This window comes from Colias croceus, chromosome Z (assembly GCF_905220415.1).
Source record: "Colias croceus chromosome Z, ilColCroc2.1".
In the NCBI taxonomy this organism is placed as follows: domain Eukaryota; kingdom Metazoa; phylum Arthropoda; class Insecta; order Lepidoptera; family Pieridae; genus Colias; species Colias croceus.
Window position 1 is genome coordinate 7291599 of NC_059568.1, and position 16785 is coordinate 7308383.

At 34.7% G+C, this 16785-nt stretch overlaps 2 protein-coding genes across 2 annotated transcripts; both read right to left on the reverse strand.

Moving 5' to 3' along the window:
* Positions 1–3029: 3029 nt before the first annotated feature.
* LOC123705157 (peptidyl-prolyl cis-trans isomerase-like 1) lies at positions 3030–4194 on the reverse strand. The gene is made up of 2 exons (XM_045653818.1): positions 3833–4194; positions 3030–3497 (listed from the first exon to the last, which is right to left on the reverse strand). Exons 1-2 carry the CDS (start codon positions 3901–3903, stop codon positions 3053–3055), a joined length of 516 nt encoding a protein of 171 aa, XP_045509774.1. The 5' UTR covers positions 3904–4194; the 3' UTR covers positions 3030–3052.
* A 53-nt stretch (positions 4195–4247) lies between these two features.
* LOC123705479 lies at positions 4248–10020 on the reverse strand. The gene is made up of 3 exons (XM_045654262.1): positions 9813–10020; positions 4872–6164; positions 4248–4787 (listed from the first exon to the last, which is right to left on the reverse strand). The coding sequence occupies exons 1-3, from the start codon at positions 10018–10020 to the stop codon at positions 4405–4407; spliced, it is 1884 nt and encodes a 627-aa protein (XP_045510218.1). The 3' UTR covers positions 4248–4404.
* Between the last annotated feature and the right edge of the window lie 6765 nt (positions 10021–16785).

The window sequence follows — 16785 nt, forward strand, 5'->3', positions numbered from 1 at the left end:
GTATCTGTTAATACTTACGAAAATAAACATAGTTTTATTTAATTTTTTATTTTATTTTATAAAAAATTATGAGCAGTTTTGATCTACAATATGATTATATTGATATTTTCACATGGCATACTGGTAATGAATAATATACAAATATAGGTATGTGTTAATAATAATATGTATTACCTGTATAAAAGTAATATGTATAATTGTATATTATACATGTAAGTATGTACCTACATAATATTAAGTGGATATCTCATTATTAAGTACAGTATTGTCCATTTATGTAATGTGACTAATGATATTGAGGACAAAATAAAAAATAAGCAGTATCAAGATCGTTCAGTCCATTTTCCCTAGGGTTGCACACTCCAAATTTTGATTTCCCTAATTGCCATCAGATTCTGGTTTACCTATACTAAGTACGTCTTTTCATATTATTATATTTAAATAAAAAACGGAATAGAATAGTATAAATCTATATTTACAAAACAAACAGAAAATATGCATTATTTTATCTTGGAACTGCCGTTCGTTGAGGTTTGATGTATCGGTGGCCTTTGTTAGACTGATTATTGCTGTTCGGCATCCAGTTAACTCGTCACGTTGCATTTATTATCCATTTCTCTTTTAAATTAGGCTCTTTCGAAAATCTATAAATAAATAGGACAAATGAAAGCTAAGGAAAAATAGAATAAAATTTAATATTTATAATGTTTGTCTTTTCTAAAGTATCGATACTGTCGATATGCGCCACATGCATCACTAATCCAACATTCGTTTGTTTATTGCAATAATATTCCAGAAAGTCTTGTTTGCTGTTCAATCTATATTAGTACTTATTTCTTATGGATTAAGGTTCATTTTGACTTAATATTTTTTATAAATTTTTGACAAATTATGACGAGCGAAGTTGTAACGTAAAATATATTTAAAATAAATTAAAATAAGACTTACCGATGGTATGAAATGCCTCGATTGCTGATATTATTGTGTCTGCTATCAGTTTTGGTCTCTAATACAAAACAACACGTCCTTATTAATGAATAAATATGGAAAAAAGGTTTGACAGCTGACAACCGACTCGAATATTTTTCTGCGCACAACTGAGAGCGAGTTAGGTGATCTTACCTTACTAGTGACACGTGGGCCACGCCCACATCGCACTTCTATTATGTTCTTACTGTTCTGTGATAATAACATTATAAAAATGTCAAAAGGCTCTTATGAAAACTCAGATGAGACTTTCATTCAAGCCTTTGGTTTTTAATTTTATGAAAATTAGTACTTTTCACATAAATAATGTTAGATTTTTAGGGCTCCGAACCTCAAAAGGAAAAAACAGAACCCTTATAGGATCACTTTGTTGTCCGTTTGTCTGTTAAGACGTTTTTTGAAGCGCATGGAGGTATCAATTTGAAATTTATATTGAATTCTCAAGATTAAGAACCCTTGGGGCTGTAAAAAAATCAAACTTATAACGCAACGCAATTAAAAGATACCTACATCCGTTAATACTGCAAATTTCCTTAAAATTAAATATTCGCAAGGGAATAAAAAAATACACAGGATGCTTGCCGTGTATACAGTCTTAAAATATGGTAAAAAGCAACGTCTTATAACACAGATACAGGAAAAATAGCTAAAAGTGTAAATTTTAAGTTACAAACATAATAAAAAATAGGTTTGTTAGGAGTCCAACTCGCACTTTTTTTTCATTTTTCATTTTCATTTCATTACTTGAAATATTAAGTAAAACTAAGTCAAAGTAGTAAGTTAAGTAAGAGAGTAAGAAAATTCACGTTGCGTTAAATGTCAGAAGGCTGTTTTAAAAATTGAGACATTATTTTTTCCCAGTATCACAATATATTATTAATTATCATTTTAAAATGAAACTAAGTGATTTTAATACTTAAAAGACATGTGCCATTATTAAAACTGAGAGATTTGTAGTAATTTTCATTGAATTTCTTTAAGAATATTACAAAATTGTGTTTTTTATCAGTACTATGTTAGCCTTGTCAGTCCCCTGGAGGCCAAATCCAGAAAATTTAAAATATCTCACAATCTACTTAAAAAAGTGGCTGGCCCGATTTGGAACAATATATTCATTAGATTAGCTATCATATACACCCTAGTTTGTAATAATCTGATATAAAAATATAGTAAACAAAATATCCTTAAAAGTTACCCCATTTTTGTATAATCACCCATATACAACTTTCCGACATCATCCATTGGGGCCTTAACGGCCGGCCAGTCGAGTAGACTAGTCGTGAATTCTCTCTTTTTCGATGGAGGAATTCGACCTTCCTTCCTCCACACCTCCGCCCGTCGGAGTGGAGAGCGTGAGGTTTTTCGTTACGGAATTTCTCGATTCGGTCCCCGCGCTCAAGGCCCGCGATATAATTACTTTAAACCTTATTTTAATAGAGATACGATTGACTTACCTAAATTTGAAAGGTAGAGACTGGTTTAGTTTTACAATTCAAAATTGGCGCCATTGTTATCTCAATTTTGGCGGGGAGTGGACTTACCAGAGTTTGATATGTATCGACTCATTTATAATTATTAGGAGGAACATAAATTGACTAGGTTGCCAGTCAAAATTTGACTGCAACTGGATAGATAGTACTATCAAATTGTGACCTTTGACCCCGAATAACTTTTGTTGCATACATGGGATCAATAAGGTCTTTATAAACTTTATTTGTTACTAGCTTTCCATCCACGGCTTCACCCGCGTTTTCAAAGAAAAACCCGTTCCCATAGGATCTCCGGGATACAACCTATGTCCTTTCTCGGGTATCAAAATATCTCTAGACCAAATTTCATGCAAATTTGTTCAATAGTTAAGGCGTGATTGAGTAACAGACAGACAGACAAAGTTACTTTCGCATTTATAATATTAATATATATAGTACGGATGGTTCACTCCAGCTCCCCATCAAAATTTGTCTCTGTCGAAATTGTTATAAATAATATTTAAAAAAAAAAATTTTTTTTGGCATTTGGAAACATTGAATAAAACACTAGAGCCGAATGAATTATTATATTGAAACTATTTTGGTATATATGCCTTTTCTATTTTAACATCGTCTACTGGTGAATCATTTTTGTCACATTCTACTAGTCCAATTCTCTTAACAACAGACATACCACTTTGAACTCGACCAAAAATGGTATGTTTCCCATCCAGCCACTGTGTTGGGGCTAAAGTAATAAAAAACTGAGAACCATTTGTATTGGGTCCTGCATTGGCCATAGACAAGATTCCAGCTCCTGTGTGCTTTAAATCAGGAGTTATTTCATCATTAAACTGCGGTCCATAAATTGATTGCCCACCCTTCCCTGTACCTGTGGGATCACCTCCTTGTATCATAAAATCTCTTATTATTCTATGAAATTTTGTATTATTGTAATAACCTCTTCTTACTAATTCCATAAAATTTCTACAAGTCAATGGTGTGTGTTTCCAGTACATTTCTAAAATAATAGTCCCCATTCTGAAAGTAAATTATTATTTTTATTTTAAAGCTAGCTGCAGCCCCATTTTTTGTAAGTCTTTGATTAATAGATAGTTACTATTATAATCTCAGTGGACAGAGATATAACAAACTTTAAATAATAATTAATATCTGTTCAGCCATTATTGCCTAATAAAAATGATTATAAGTGGTGTTTAGAAGTGGTAAGGAACACAACATTCTTTTAAATATTTTGCACCTATATTCTTTTTCGTTAAAAGTAAATCTACTGTTATATAAAATAAAAATATTTTTTAGAATTAAGAATGTCTGGTTTTAATATGTATGAAAGTTATAGATTGATAAATACTCACGTTGTCTCTAAAATAGCGACTGGTGGTTGCCAAGATTTGTCTGGTATTCCTGCGTTAGTATACCCAAGCATGATTATTAGGTAACGAGCTATGATATTAATTAATAATATTGAAAGATAATATATTCGCTCCCCTAAACCACAAATCTGAGTACCTAGGTATTATGTTCTCGTAAAATTATTTATCATAGAAAAAAACAATATGAATTATATTAAATACATTTACATCCTATTTTGAAGAGGCGTCTTTATTACATAGAGGTATATTTCACAGATTAAGTATTAGTTGTAAATTTAATAAATTGTTTACAATTAAGCACGCAAATGCACGTTTTACACCACTTTGCAGTTTACACCACAGAGCCGCCATTTGGCCGCCATTATACATCCTTCCTCTATGAGCCGCCAGGCAGTGTTGCCAACCCCAATTTTAGAAAATTAGTAGATTATGTGCCAAATGTTGGTAGAAGTTGGTAGAATGTAAAATGCAAAATTGGTAGATCTACCACCTCAATTTAGAAGATTTTTTGAGATTAAAAATGCATGAACTGTTCTTAAAATGTTTATTTTTTTTTAATTGTACATATTTTTATTAAAAAGTTTTAAATGTTCTGCACTAGGCTGCCCATTGTTTGCTATAAATCTTTTAGAACGCAACAATCCCTCTAGAGTCTTCGTGCAAATTTTATTTCTTTGGGAGGTTTTCATGTTATTAATTGCAGAAAACAATCTCTCAACGTTTGCACTACTATGTGGAAGTGCGAGTAATTTTCTCACGAATTCACATAGCAGTGGAAACATTGGAGACTGGTCTCCTTTTTTAATGGATGAAACATGCTTCCAGAATTCTTCGGGTGAAGGTGTAGGATCTAATTTTTTTTCTGGGAAATTAAATGTTATGTTTCTTAATAATCTCCACTCTCTGTCCAATTCGGTCATGTTTTCTGGGCAAAGGCCTAAAAATAAAAATGTATTGTAAATAAAAAAATATTCCAGAGTGGACAACATTAATAATTACATAATTATTATGTTTAACTTGCCTGGAAATTGAACTCCTAAATGAGCAATAGTAGTGACTGCTTGTTTTTCAATTATATGTTTAGGATTCAAAAATTTAAGACATTTTAATCTTTGTTTTTCATTAAAACAAAAACGCTGCTTTATTTGTTTTACACTTTCTATATAAAAAAGAATACATTTCTCTTTAAACTGTACTATTTCCATTTGAGTCATTTTAGCCACAAAATCTTGTTTCAATAACAGGGAAATAACATTACCACCAAGGTATATTTCTTCTATTGGTACATGGTTGTGTTTATTTTCATATTCTAAATTCAATATTTTGTTCTCTAAGTCCAAGTTAAGATCCTTGCTTCTGTTTTTTTCATCTTCAGTCAGCTGCAGTAATTCTGGTTTAATAAAACATTCCAAGATAGTTTTGTATGTTGTAAAAATCCGTTCATATAACAAGTAAAGTTTAGGACTTTCTGATTGCATTTCTTTATTGATGTCATGGAAATAGGGCAAGACATAATCCAAAAAATTTAAGTATAGCTCTGTTGAAGGATCCATCGCCTTCACATGGATGGTCTGAGCTGCAAGTAGCCTGTCATTCAAAACAGCATTTTGGAAGTATAACTTTAAAGCTGGAAGCTGTTCTAAAAGCCGTTTGACCACAGGAAGTAAAGACAGCCACCTTGTTTGAGCTGGGTGTAGAAGTTTGTGGGGTTTTATTTCCAAAAAAGATTGGAATTCTTTATAGTCACCCAGACGTTTTGGGCTATTTTGGATATAATTGTACACATCTCTTGTAAAATCCTCTACACCCCTCGGAAGACTTTTGCAGGCATAAGAAGCACACAAATGAAAAGAGTGGCAAATGCACTTCATCATGAATAAATGAGGGATCTCATTTGCAAATAGGGTGGACAATGAATGGTGTGAGCCAAACATAGTATTTGCACCATCAGCTGCAAATCCAATCATATTCTCCTTGTAAGGAATATTTTCATTATCAAAATATTCTTTGCATTCATTATGTAATGCTGAGGCAGTGCCATCTACAATTGGTATTAAACATAAAAAATTATCTTCCACATTGAAATCTACTGCTGTTCTGGCAATGAGCGCCAAGTGTTTTGTTGTTGATTTGTCTGTGCTTTCATCAACAATCAAAGAAAATTTTTCAGTTTGTAAAGTCTTAACTAATTCGCTGTGAGATAATTTTCCTGTTACATTTGAAACAATGGCTTGTGCCTTAGTTTTTTCGAATGTAATTTCTTTGGCTATTTCAGAATCCGAGCAAACATTTTGAATAAGTTTCTTTAGGTCACCTGAAAAATACTATTATTTGAATACTTATAGTGTCTTAATTAATTTGTTGTGAATGAAATACAACAAAACATAGCCTGCATTTATTAAATAATGAATTTGTAGACCAAACTGCAAGCATACTAACCAGCAATGTTAAATGGTAAATTATTTTTTGCCAAAAAACAAGCCATTCTTATTTCTCCAAATTTGATTTTATCCTCAAATGACTTTTTTGACTGAGTTTGCCCAAACTGGGTGATTGATAGTTGACTTGCTATACCTGAAAACAAGTACTTAACATTTATATTTAAAAAATAGATAAAACGAAATTGCATAAAATTAAGATTTAAAATACCATGCACTGCACAATCATAGGCAATCAATGATAAATTGATGGTTAGTAATTTCGTTTTTAAAATTGTAATTAATTATTCATTATTAATTAAAAGTTAAACTAAACTGAGCATAAAACCACAGAAGAGAAGTTCACCTTTCACACATGCTACATGCTTTAAACTATTTGCATGTTTATTTAGAATAAATCTTCCACCAGAACATTTAAGATCACACCTACATGATTTGCAATAAAAATATCCTTCACCCTTGGTACTTTGTTGAAGCCAACCTGCAAATTCCTTGTCTTTCTCCCATAATTTCATATATTTTTGGTCATAGTGCCTTTTTCTAGCTTTTCGTGGCGGAGTTCCTAACCTAGAAATCTGTGCATCGCTTTCGCTGCTGTCAGAATCCATTATATAAATAAATACATGCAACACAGAACAAAGAGCAATCAGCACCGTTAATACGTAGTTATTTAGTTTTAACAACAAAACGACACAATCGGTAATGGGCGACCGGCCACAGCCCACAGACAGAAATTGGCGCGAACGAACCATGAACGAACGAACTGTCAAGTGTCAACTGTTGCTGTTTTTTTTTATGGTTTTTGGTCTGGACCAAGAAGCTTATATCTAATACACTGGAGATTGCATTATGACCATTGACTTGTAACAAGAAAATATGACGTTGAATGACGCCTGTATGTTTTTTTATCCCTTTCACACCAACTTGCCAAGTTAGGCGTCATTCAACGTCATATTTTCTTGTTACAAGTCAATGGTCATAATGCAATCTCCATTGTATTAGATATAAGCTTCTTGGTCTGGACTCTAGCTTGACGCATCGTCGCATGACTTACGCAACGGCAACATATCGCAAAGTGGTGATATGTCAAAGAATTTAAAAAATTGGTAGTTTTTAGGTCTAGGGTGGTAGATAGGTAGACTGAAGTGAAAATTGGTAGATCTACCAAAAAGTTGGTAGATATGGCATCACTGCCGCCAGGGCACCCGGTACCACAGATAACTATATATAGTCAGCCCGGCACAGATTTAAGATTACCAAAGAGAATTCAAATACTTGCAGATTACCACAGATTACAATAAGCGCTTTCACCACGGCTTTCACCAAGAAGCTTATATCTAATACACTGGAGATTTCGGTATGAACATTGACGTGTAACAAGAAAATATTGCCCAGTTCATGTTTTTTATCACTTTCACACCTAACTTGGTATTGCCACTGTTAATACGAAGTTTTCCCAAGGCTACTATGTATGCTGTAATATTCTGTGCAAAAGGTTAGTTTTTGTACATGAGTTTGTTGATAAATTGCCAAAAACGTCATTCAGAAGCATTGTTGGATGAGACAATTATTATTTATGCTAAATAAAATAAGTATCTGAACCAATTATTAAAAAGCGATACTCCCTGATTATGGGCAGTCACCATAATAAAATTGTAGCAACTCTCACTTTGTCAATATGGCATGTGTGTCAAAAAAATTGCGTCGCTTCGAATATTTAAGTTAATATTGTTGCTTATTTAATGAATATTTTCCGAATATAAAGAATGCATTGTATTGTGCAAAATTGCAGAAGTGTTTGGACACCAAATTCTGGCATAGAATTTCACAGGTAAGTGTATATTACGTTATTTACAATATTCCTCAATACTTGTTTAGAATCATTTCAATGACAAAAATTGTCTAATTTAGCATCATTTTAGTAAGCAGTCATGTTAAATTTGTTATTTCCCCAATACTTTATCATTTTTCAACAAGTTTTCAATAAACAACATTTAACAAGTAAGGTAACCATGATGACGAGTTTTTATGGATAGCGAGGAGAATATATTTTAATTACAATATTATGATGAAAATTTAGAACACCATTTTAAAGATTGTTACTAGTAATGAAACAACACACGACATCGGTATTGCACTCACATGTAGTTATAAGATTGTTCGTTCTTACATTGAAATTTATACTTTTTTAACTTACCTTATATTTTTTTGTTTTACGTATTTCAGCTTTTCAAAAAGTAAAATAAAAAGAAATATATGTGCCCATCAAGGTTACTGAGGATTACGACCCAGAAAAAAAATACCTTTTGAAAAATAAACTTTGTAAAGTTAGCTGAAATTTGTGCAAGGCCGCTAAACAGTTTTTCTTTGATGATTTTGGCTTGAAATTGACCAGTCGAAGCAACGCGTTTAAAAAGAAGATCTGAGTAGCTTACAATTTGGTAAACAGCATCTGATGCTAAACACAACTTTCCTCTATTTACAAAGGATGTTAATGCTATATATCGGTTCATATCCAAGCTTTGTAGCCAAAAGTTATTTTAAACTATCATTCTATACCAATTAAAATTGTATGTACCTATAAAGTGTGACCATAATATTATAATATAAATACTGTTAAAAATATACCTATGTCGTTATTATTTATAGACCATGATTTTTAGTTTTTTCTATTTTGAAAAATCCTGAATTTACAAACCAGCGTGGTCACTCAACAGAAAGAGACAAAAAACATGACTGACGTCATTCTAGGTCATATTTTCTTGTTACAAGTTAATGGTCATAGTGCAATCTCCAGTGTATTAGATATAAGCTTCTTGGCTTTCACCATAATATAACCGGTCCAAGTGAGAGCGTTTTTCGTCTAGAGCTTGTGTACTACTAACTAGGTGACCATGGCTCAACAAAATAAGGGACAAATTTCTTGAAAAGCGAGCGAGTAAAATGTCCAGTAGGTACATAATAATTATTATGATGATACGCTACCTAATTAATGTACACACGTAAGAAGTGAAACTTCTTTATGACATTATTAAAAAAAAATACTAATAAGCAACTTTACAGAAATACGTCGAATCACGCGTGGTACGGATAAGAAAAAGATGACGCGTAACGGAAAAATGTCAAGCGTAACGAGAAAATTTTACACTACATTTTTTTCCAACCCCGATAAAGAAGTTTCACTTCAATAAATAAGAAAAAAGAAAAAAAAACTTAAATTTTTAATTTTAAATAAATAAAACATTCCTACGGTTTCTTAACTTCCGTCTACCTTCCCCTCGTTGTTCTTATGAGAGTCTATTAGTCAGGTACAATATGTTGTGCCGTGGTTGTGCCTGTCTGATAGGCACCCATTAAGTGAAGCACTTACTCTCAGAAAAAATCTGCTTGGGTGAAATCGATTCTCCACATCTACTTGAGTCATTTTATTTTCGAGTCCCAACAAGACCTTATCGACTTATCGTTCAAAAAATCTTTTTCACGTAGGGTATACTAGAACTGTGACTAGAACTAATACCGGACACCGTTCAACGGGGTTTTGCCCAGAAGATCTGCAGTGCATATCGGACTATCTCTCTGAACTTTGCGGTGCTGTTGGCTGGGATACTCCCCCTTGATCTCAGAATACTCGAAGCTTCGGGGCTTTATGAGATCAAGAGGGGCGTGTCGCACCTGGTGGTGATCAGAGACTGGGAGGTGGAACGAATAGCACTCGCGATTGAGGACCCACATCCGACAGAGCAGGTAGAGCTGGAGTTAGTCTTGGTAGATGAGGGTACCTATGCGACGACAAACTATGCAACGGATTTTGATGCGGTTTTTTTAATAGATAGAGTGATTCAAGAGAAAGATTTTAGTGTATAATTTATTAGGTTTTAGACAAAGCGGGCGAAGCCGCGGACGGTAAGCTAAAGCTAACTATTGTAAACTACTGAACCGATTACAATTAAATTTAGGACACATATAACTTGGATTATCACATGGGATAGGTTTTATCCCGAAAATCCCACGGCAACGGGAGCTATGCGGATTTTTCTTTGAAAACGCGAGCGAAGCCGCGGGCCGAAAGCTAGTTGTTCATAAGGCTTCAATCGAAAAATCGAAATCTCGAAATCGAACCTTGAGCGTTCGGACGTGGTTCGATCGACGATCGACGCGAATCTGGCGCGCTGGATGTTAAATGGGATAAGTGTGTGCGACCCCGTGTGAACGTAGGACTAGGGTTAATAGGGCATGTGTAAACAGTGATATTTAACCGTGAGGTTTTATAACCGCAATCACCTAGTTCCCACCGCAATGTATATAAACCGCATCAAAATCCGTTGCGTAGTTTTAAAGATTTAAGCATACAAAGGGACATAGGGACATAGGGACAGAGAAAGCGACTTTGTTTTATACTATGTAGTGATAATAATTGCGTCAATGTATGTCCGAACGAAACGCTTGAATTTTATTAGTACGTAGCCATACTTACTTTATACTTTACGAAATATTCGCGCGAAAGTAGTCCTTTCGAACAAGTCTATTATATAAATAGTTGCATCACAAGCGCCCGACCAAGTCCGACCCTTCCGGCTTCCTCCACTCAAGCGACAGACCAAGCCGAGGTTCTTTAAGGCCAAGGGGGGACGCCCTTTTTTTTTTTTAACGTTGGGAAATGCTTTTACGCATCCCCCTCTACAGTTTTGCTGTATGAGGGGGTATGTGGGACTCGCAGGAAGCCATACCCACTAAAACCCAACGGTGGCCACCGTTCACCTTCGGCGACAGGGGTTAACAGCTAGGCCTTATACCCCCACCGCCTACGTGGAGAGTGCCGCAACTTGGCGACCCGACCAAGCCCATAAGTTGGCAATAGGTGACGGTATCGAAAATGATAACGCCACCATATTACCGGGCTATCCGCCATCTGTCACAGGGGGGGCCGGTTTACTTGCAGCGAGCATAACTGTAGTATGCTCGTCTCTATGTAAACCTCCCCCTGTGTTTGTTCGCATTAATTTAAGGCTGACGTTCGACGTAGAGACGTCTGCGTCTGCCTGGTTTACGTCGGCGCAGAGGGTCAGCCGCTGGGTCATTTTCCCTAGCCCTCTCTGCGTCCTCCTTTGCCCTCATAATAGTATCGCAGAAGGCCACGACCATGTTCCAATTCGTGTCGCCAACGACCATTAACTTAACGAGGCCTTGCAGGGTCAACTCGTTTCGTGTTCCCAACAAACTCTCGAGAGGCCTTCTTTCGCTTGTCCATGCTGGACATTCCACCAAGGTGTGTAGGGCCGTGTCCAACTGGCTGCTGCAGTGGTGGCAGGCGGGGGCCGCTTCACGCCCTATCCTATGCAGGTAGCTGCCAAAGCATCCATGCCCCAACAGCACCTGCACAAGACGGTAGGTGAGTGACCCCCACCGTCTCTCTACCCATTCTCTCAGCACCGGGCTAATCGCGTTGAGAGTCCAGGCCCCCACGTAGGACACATCAAGTTCTTGTCGCCATTTTAGGAATACTTCATCGCGCGCTTCCCGCTTCCAGGTTTCGAGCGTTTCAGGGGGCAGCTCTGAATCCCTACTTCTTGCCTCCGCTCTGCGCCAGTAGACCTCCGCCAGGGCGGCCGCTTCGAGGTGCCAGGGTGCAGTTCCAGCTATAACGCACACCGCATCGTAAGAAACGGTGCGATACGCCCTTGCAACCCTTATAGCTATCACTCGCTGCGACCGCCTCAGCACGATAGTGTTACGTGTTAAAAGCTTATCAGCCCATATTGGGCACCCGTACAGCGCCTGAGAGCGCACAACGCCAGCAAAGAGTCGGCGACATGCCCCGCTTGGCCCCAATATTCGGCATGATGTGGCAGAGAAGGGGGGACGCCCTAGTGCAACAAAGAAAATACAAATACTACGTAGCGCATGTCGCTTCTAGGGAGAACCTTCCGTTTACCCACGCGTTCGCGTTAAGATGTAGGTAGTCAGCCTTGGGTCAGCCCTTCTGGCTTACATCAAGAAACACAAAAAAAAAAAAGTTGCATCATAGATAATATTATAATGTTATGTGAGTGTGAACAATGAAGTGGGAACAGTAGGCACAGGTGGGAACAACACGACGTTCCCGCCACGAGCGCTCGTAGTCGTGGTTGAGTGCTATCGAAGTTCGTTTCTCTAGAGATTTTTTTTGATATTTACGAATGAATACTAGAAAAAACACAAAATTGAAATCCGGTATAACATTTCATCGGTAAATCGATTGGTGTATTTATTTTTATGAAAATAAATCTAGCATCGCGGGGGTGAAGGGGAAGTGGGAGGCGGACACGCGCAGGCTCGCTCGCGCACCCTTCGCGCACCTCACTGCCGCCACGTGATCGTAGTGATGTGACTTGACCAACGCTGTACTCGATAGTTTACAAGAAGAGCTATATTTTAACGTATTATTTATTTAACTTTAACATTAAAACTCTTTGAAAAATGTATTAAAAATAATTTTGTGGTGTGTTTTGTATCATACACTTTCTAATATTATGAATGCGAATGTATCATAGTGTAAATGTATTAAGTATGTAATGTTACGACTTGTTACGATATTATACTTTAACTGCTAAAATGATTTTTGAAGATTTTGGTAGGTATAGAATGGATAAAATTGAATAAAAAAATTATTTATGTTTATTATTTCATTTTAAATTATTAATTATTTCTTATTTTTATTTAACATTTTTAAATACTATTAAAAAATAGTACTAAACCCGATCTTTTTTTTTATTAACTTTAATATTTGAAAAGTCCACACGTTTTTCAGATATTCCAATTAAACATTTTCTTTTAAACTACTTATAAATTAATACAAGACATATTTAAATGGAATAAACACACTTTATTCACTTGGCAAACAAATTTAAAATTACATATTTATAAATTTAAAATTACATATATTTTATACTTTATTCATACATTTCTCCTGTAATTTAAAATGTAACACATTGAACATAAAATTTACGATATATATTTATTTACAGTACTCCAAAAGTAATAATGCGCATAGAAATCTTCGTCACTGTCATATTCTCGGAGCGTCCGAAGATGATATGTAAGTATATAGAGAGTTTAAATGCATTTTCTATTTTTCTTCATGCATAATTTAGTCAAATTATGTGTTTTGTGCTAAAAGAGATTAATATTTATTTGTAAGTAACGATTTTGTTTCGATAATTCCTTGTAAGTAAATAGCGAGGATAACCCCAACATTGCGAATATATCTTTGTTGGATTGATTTACTTGGAAAATTTTGTAGTACTTTTAAAGTGTCTTACTGAAGCTGGTGTAATGATGAAAGAAAAGAAGGTTAAAATATCACAAGATTTATATTTAAAAAAATATGGTTTTCAAACACAGGTTTACATTTAAACCATATAAATGTAATCATTAAAATCTCAGTTGTCAGTTTATTATGACACAATCAAAAATAAAAACAATCAAAATCGGGGATTTATCTTTATTTAAGACATTTTAGATACATCGGAACTTTCATTATGCTCTTCTTCATTTTCACTTTCCCTACTACCATTACCTGTGTAAATCATTTAATCGATTAATTCAATACACTTTTCAAACAAAACCAAGAAGGGTATGTATGTATGTAAGGTAATAACAGCTCTATATAATTCCACACAGAGAGAACACGTGCAGTCACCACCAATATTTAAAGACGACTGACGGATTTTTGAGTTTTTTGACTGAGTACTGACACTTGACAGGCTACCGTCACCTACCACCCGATTTGTCAAGAAGCTTATATCTAATACACTGGAGATTTCGGTATGAACATTGACGTGTAACAAGAAAATATTGCCCAGTTCATGTTTTTTATCACTTTCACACCTAACTTGGTATTGCCACTGTTAATACGAAGTTTTCCCAAGGCTACTATGTATGCTGTAATATTCTGTGCAAAAGGTTAGTTTTTGTACATGAGTCTGTTGATAAATTGCCAACAACGTCATTCAGAAGCATTGTTGGATGAGACAATTATTATTTATGCTAAATAAACTAAGTATTCAAACTCAAACTCAAACATTCATTTATTCAATTAGACTACTATTTAGTAGCACTTTCGAATCGTCATTACATAATTATTTTAACATTTACCACCGATTCGGAAAGCAGTGATCTATGGAGAAGAATCGGCAAGAAACTCCATAGTTGCTCTTTTAAAATCATGTAAATATTACAATATATGAAACTTATATCTAACTACATAATATGCCAATGAACTGTCTTGTGGTTTTTACGCGACAACCCTCCATGGGTTTTTATCGTCCATATATTCCTGAATACTGTAGTACGCTCTCTGAACTAATACATTTTTTATATAAGTTTTAAATTTAGAACTACTAAACTCTTTAATATTGTGAGGAATTCTATTGTAAAAGCGTATACCTTGACCCATAAATGAATTTTTAACTTTAGCTAATCGGAAAAATGGCATTTCAATTCTATTCCTGTTCCTTGTGCCATAATCGTGTCTATCTCCTACTCTTGTGTGTAAGTCGGAGCTTTTGTGTACATGCAAAATATTATTAAATATATACTGTGATGGTACAGTAAGGATACCAGTATTCTTAAAATGATCTCTTAGTGAATCCCGAGCACGTAAATTATATATAGAGCGAATGGCTCTTTTCTGTAAGATAAATATAGTTTCTATATCTGCAGCCCTGCCCCACAGTAGAATTCCATAGGACATAATGCTATGAAAGTAGCTGAAATAAACCAGTCTAGCCGTATCTTCATCGGTGAGTTGCCTTATTTTTCGGACTGCATATGCAGCTGAACTGAGCTTACCTGCAGCGGTGTTGACATGGGCTCCCCACTGTAGTTTCTCGTCCAATGTTAACCCTAGAAATACAGTAGACTCAGTAGGATGCAATACCTCCCCGTTCAAGGTAATATCTCTGTTCAACTTTTTTACGTTAGGAAGTAGAAATTCAACACAAGTGGTTTTTTTGGCATTTAATAATAAATTATTGGCATTAAACCATTCAGATATGTGTAAAAGAGCACTGTTCACTTCGTCAAGTATCTGAACCAATTATTAAAAAGCGATACTCCCTGATTATGGGTAGTCACCATAATAAAATTGTAGCAACTCTCACTTTGTCAATATGGCATGTGTGTCAAAAAAATTGCGTCGCTTCGAATATTTAAGTTAATATTGTTGCTTATTTAATGAATATTTTCCGAATATAACGAATGCATTGTATTGTGCAAAATTGCAGAAGTGTTTGGACACCAAATTCTGGCATAGAATTTCACAGGCAAGTGTATATTTACGTTATTTACAATATTCCTCAATACTCCTGCATTTACCTGTTTAGAATCATTTCAATGGCAAAAATTGTCTAATTTAGCATCATTTTAGTAAGCAGTCATGTTAAATTTGTTATTTCCCTAATACTTTATCATTTTTCAACAAGTTTTCAATAAACAGATTTAACAAGTAAGGTAACCATGATGACGAGTTTTTATGGATAGCGAAGAGAATATATTGTAATAACAATATTATGATAAAAATTTAGAACACCATTTTAAAGATTGTTACTAGTAATGAAACAACACATGACATCGGTATTGCACTCACATGTAGTTATAAGATTGTTCGTTTTTACGTTGAAATTTATACTTTTTTAACTTACCTCATATATTTTTGTTTTACGTATTTCAGCTTTCCAAAAAGTAAAATAAAAAGAAATATATGTGCCCATCAAGGTTACTGAGGATTACGACCCAGAATAAAATACCTTTTGAAAAATAAACTTTGTAAAGTTAGCTGAAATTTGTGCAAGGCTGCTTCGAAGCAACGCGTTTAAAAAGAAGATCTGAGTAGCTAACAATTTGGTAAACAGCATCTGATGCAAAACACAACTTTCCTCTATTTACAAAGGATGTTAATGCTATATATCGGTTCATATCCAAGCTTTGTAGCCAAAAGTTATTTATAACTATCATTCTATACCAATTAAAATTGTATGTACCTACCTATAAAGTATGACCATAATATTATAATATAAATAGTTACTGTTAAAAATATATGTCGTTATTATTTATAGACCATGATTTTTAGTTTTTTCTATTTTGAAAAATCCTGAATTTACAAACCAGAGTGGTCACTCGACAGAAAGAGACAAATAACATGACTGACGTCATTGAATGTCATAGTTTCTTGTTTCAAGTTAATGGTCATAGTGCAATCTCCAGTGTATTAGAGGATATAAGCTTCTTGCGATTTGTTTTTGATTGTGTATGACCGTGAATTGACTTCTATTTCTTTTGAACAAGGTGTAAAATGCATGTGCATTGTTTAGGGCTCTTATGATTCAATAGTTCGAGTGTTTTCGGAAATACGACAATTAGCGAAGATTGCATTATTAATTTTGGAGTACCTACTGTACATAACTTATCGATATCTCAACACGTAATCACACCCCGGACACTCCATAGTCCATACAAAAT

Coding starts and splice junctions, on each gene's coding strand:
- LOC123705479 (XM_045654262.1), bottom strand. CDS start 10,020: ATGTGGGTCCTCAATCGCGAGTGCTATTCGTTCCACCTCCCAGTCTCT. Junction 6,165..9,812: donor GGGCAAAACCCCGTTGAACG/GTGTCCGGTATT, acceptor AGTATTTTTCAG/GTGACCTAAAGAAACTTATT. Junction 4,788..4,871: donor TTTAGGAGTTCAATTTCCAG/GCAAGTTAAACA, acceptor TTTTATTTTTAG/GCCTTTGCCCAGAAAACATG.
- LOC123705157 (XM_045653818.1), bottom strand. CDS start 3,903: ATGCTTGGGTATACTAACGCAGGAATACCAGACAAATCTTGGCAACCA. Junction 3,498..3,832: donor GTCGCTATTTTAGAGACAAC/GTGAGTATTTAT, acceptor ATTTACTTTCAG/AATGGGGACTATTATTTTAG.